The sequence below is a fragment of the Pinus tabuliformis genome, chromosome 5_2 (assembly GCF_031772625.1).
Source record: "Pinus tabuliformis cultivar Carrire ecotype Pingquan chromosome 5_2, CPIR1, whole genome shotgun sequence".
NCBI lineage: Eukaryota > Viridiplantae > Streptophyta > Pinopsida > Pinales > Pinaceae > Pinus > Pinus tabuliformis.
In genome coordinates, this window is record NC_142306.1 from 143,758,216 (window position 1) to 143,761,559 (window position 3,344).

Sequence of the window (3,344 nt, forward strand, 5' to 3'; positions counted from 1 at the left end):
TCTCTTTCTTCTATTCTTATGACAACTATGAATGATTGTCCCTCTTGAAAATCCTTATCATCTGCATCTATACACATAGCATCAGTATCATAATCACCAAGCTCTTTAGCCCCATATGGTATATATGTTATGAGCACTTCTAGCTAACCTCCCATGAGACTTTCATTTATTGTCTCATTGACATCCTCTTTGTGTATCTCCCTCTACTGTTATGATGCTTTTTCCACCATATCTTCTATCAACAAATCCATATGTTGATTTGAACTCTTTATGCAGTCCATGAGACTCTCTGATAGTCTCTCTTCAACATCTTCCTCATCATCAAGGACTATTCCCTGCTCTGGTTCAAAATAGTGAACTAATTCAACTTTAGGCTCAACAGGTGCTTCATCTTCCTCCCTAGCTTTCTAGCTTTAGGGGTCTTCCTCTTAAAATCTTTTTTCTGACAAGTAATTTGCCCTTCTTCCTTAGGTCCCATCTCTACCTTTGGTATTCTCTTTCAAGCCTCATTTTGACTATGTTGAATCTCTCCTTCAACTCATAAATCTCCTTTTCAATTTCTTCTTTACTCATGCCATTTTCCTTGGCATGCTTCTCCCTTTTGTTATGGCATCCATGAGAACTGGCTAGTAGTGGGTAGTTCTTAACCAAAAGGTTCCCAAAAGGGCGACTTCGGGACTGATTACAGAGAAAGGAGAATCAGTACCTGGATGGCCCCTCTTACGTGGAGCCGATTCACTGACCAAGCTTCCTACTCCACAGTCTACATCAAAACAAACATCTGTAGTTGAATGGGCACTACAGTTGCCAAATAGGCTTACACAGGCAATTGGAGAGCTTCATTTGAAAGGACAGATTATGCAGAAGGTTTGCAACTATGAACATGAAGCTCGGTCTTCAAATGAGGTAGCACCAATTGAAGCATGCTCTAAAGAAGAAGGGTTTCCTTGCAGTCAGCAGAATGATTCTGATCGAGAAGAAAATTGTTTGGCAAGGAGATTAGAGTTCCTTTGTCTAAGTAAAACCTGCAGGCATTTTACATATCAGGAGTTGCAATCTGCTACTTCTGGTTTTTCAACAGGTTGCATTTGTAGTTTTCCTCATGGAGTTTTTCATTTCTGTGCTTCTGTTTTGAATGGGAAATTTCCCTTGAAATGTATATTAACCTTGTGAACTCAATTCAATTATGTAACATCCTTATTCTTGCAGGGAATTTTATAGGAAGAGGAGGCTGCAGTAAGGTGTACAGAGGATTTCTTCCTGATGGACAATCGGTGGCAGTGAAAATCTTGAATTCATCATCCAAAACAGAGCAAGAGCTTCTTTCTGAAGTTGAGATTCTTACTCTATTGAAGCACAACCATGTCATTACACTTATCGGTTACTGTGCAGAAGGCCTTAACCGCCTTCTGGTGTATAATTTTGTATCCAGAGGAAACCTTGAAGAGAATCTCCATGGTATATACTCAATAGTATTGCATTTTAAGAATCATGAAATCGTGTAGAAATATTAAGCAGTAGTACGTTTTAAGCATCATAGTGTTATGTATTGTATGGCAGGGTATTTCATTTTCTCTTTTCTGAGATTTGATTATAGTCCTAGCTATTGACTATGTATATATTTTTCAGGAGGAGAGGAAAAGCCAATACTTCCTTGGAAAGTGCGATTAAAAGTGGCTGTAGGAGTTGCTGAAGCATTAGATTACTTGCATAATGGCTTTTCTCAATCTGTCATTCATGGAGATGTAAAGTCTTCCAATATCTTGCTTTCTGAAGAGTTTGAACCACAGGTATAAATCTTTTTACTGCAAGAAGAATCAAGACTAAATTGCACAATTCAGTATTTGAAGAGATCTTAGTGATCTAGACTTGTAAACTGAAACTTGGAATTCTGCACTAATGAAAAATTTCAACAGAATTAATGTGCGTGTTATTATAATAGTTGTCAGATTTTGGGCTAGCAAGGTGGGCACCAACATCTTCATATATCACTTGCAGCGATGTTTTAGGAACATTTGGGTATGTAAGCATCTTCCCAGTTTCGATTGGCCATTTTCAGATTAAAGCTATCCAATTTGTAAATTCACTAATTGTGATTGTAGTTTGACAGGTATCTTGCTCCAGAATACTTTGTTTATGGAAAGGTTAATGAGAAGACGGATGTGTATGCATTTGGTGTGGTCCTTCTTGAGCTAATAACTGGAAGGAAGCCAATTGATACAGCAAGTCCCAAGGGTCAAGAAAGCCTGATTATGTGGGTAAGTCCTGGTTTTTACAGTTGACTCTCTTCTTCATGTTTATTTATATTGATTATCCTTATTAGGGGCTCATGTTTAACCTTCTGTAAATGTTGAAACCAGGCAAGACCACTCTTACAGGATGGGAATATGGAAAGTCTTGCTGACAAATGTTTGCAAAATGTTTATGATACAAATGAAATGCATAGAATGATGCTTGCTGCTACGCTTTGTCTAAGGGAAACATCTCATTACCGTCCTTGCATGAGCCGAGTAATTTATCTTCCTCTATTCATTTCTATATGCTTCAGGGGCTTGTTTTTACTACCTCGTGTGTTTTTTGAGGGTATTCTTTACCTGCAAAAATTACTTTAGGGTGCAATTTCTCTTACATTTTCTTTTAGCTATAAAACACTCTATGTTAACCACATCTATTCATCTCTGCTTACTCTTTAATACCAAGATATGATTAATGGCAGATTTTAAAACTACTACAAGGAGAAGATGAGAGGACTGACTGGGCGTGGTGCCAGAATACAATGATCAAGGATATGGATACTTCAGATGAGGATGACATTGTAGAAAATCAGGGGGGGCATGATATACAAACCCATCTCACCCTTGCCATGCTTGGGGTGGATGATGATACGGTATCACTTAGTAGCACAGATCATAGTGTGGGCATTTTGCCAACAAACAATTCTTTGGAAGATTACGGACTGCGCCGATGTAGCAATTCATCAAGCTTTTAATTCAAGATTAAAAGAAGTGAGTTTTGTTGCCAGCAATACATTTGTTTATGGTTGCTTTATAAGTTTCCCATGGCCACAGTGGTTTCATATTCTTATATGGCCAGGAATGTGACGTATTATGCTAGACCTCAAAGAATAGCTAAGGATTGTATGAAAACTAGGGGATTGAACAATAACATTGACTTCGTTAAAGCATTCCTTGAAGTTAGAAGCAAGCTCATGGGCGGAAAGGAAGATCAAGATGTCAGTACTCCATTATCTTGGCTGCAGATTTGAGCAATGTTTGACTAGTTGGCATCTTTTGTTCGCATGCTGATTTTTTCAGTGTCGTGTCCACATTTCTACTTTTTACTGT

At 38.1% G+C, this 3,344-nt stretch overlaps 1 protein-coding gene across 1 annotated transcript; it reads left to right on the forward strand.

Annotated features, from left to right (window-relative positions):
- The first annotated feature begins 639 nt into the window (after window positions 1-639).
- Window positions 640-3,113, forward strand: LOC149157929 (protein kinase STUNTED-like). Its single transcript, XM_089436052.1, has 7 exons — window positions 640-1,081; window positions 1,210-1,458; window positions 1,630-1,790; window positions 1,943-2,019; window positions 2,111-2,258; window positions 2,361-2,510; window positions 2,717-3,113. The coding sequence occupies exons 1-7, from the start codon at window positions 859-861 to the stop codon at window positions 2,987-2,989; spliced, it is 1,281 nt and encodes a 426-aa protein (XP_089292178.1). The 5' UTR covers window positions 640-858; the 3' UTR covers window positions 2,990-3,113.
- Window positions 3,114-3,344: the final 231 nt, after the last annotated feature.

What these genes read in the sequence shown, in the direction of transcription:
- LOC149157929 (XM_089436052.1), top strand. Translation starts at nt 859, where the DNA reads ATGCAGAAGGTTTGCAACTATGAACATGAAGCTCGGTCTTCAAATGAG. An exon ending in TACTTCTGGTTTTTCAACAG is followed by an intron (nt 1,082 to 1,209) that starts GTTGCATTTGTA and finishes TTATTCTTGCAG; the next exon opens with GGAATTTTATAGGAAGAGGA. An exon ending in CTGAAGAGTTTGAACCACAG is followed by an intron (nt 1,791 to 1,942) that starts GTATAAATCTTT and finishes TTATTATAATAG; the next exon opens with TTGTCAGATTTTGGGCTAGC.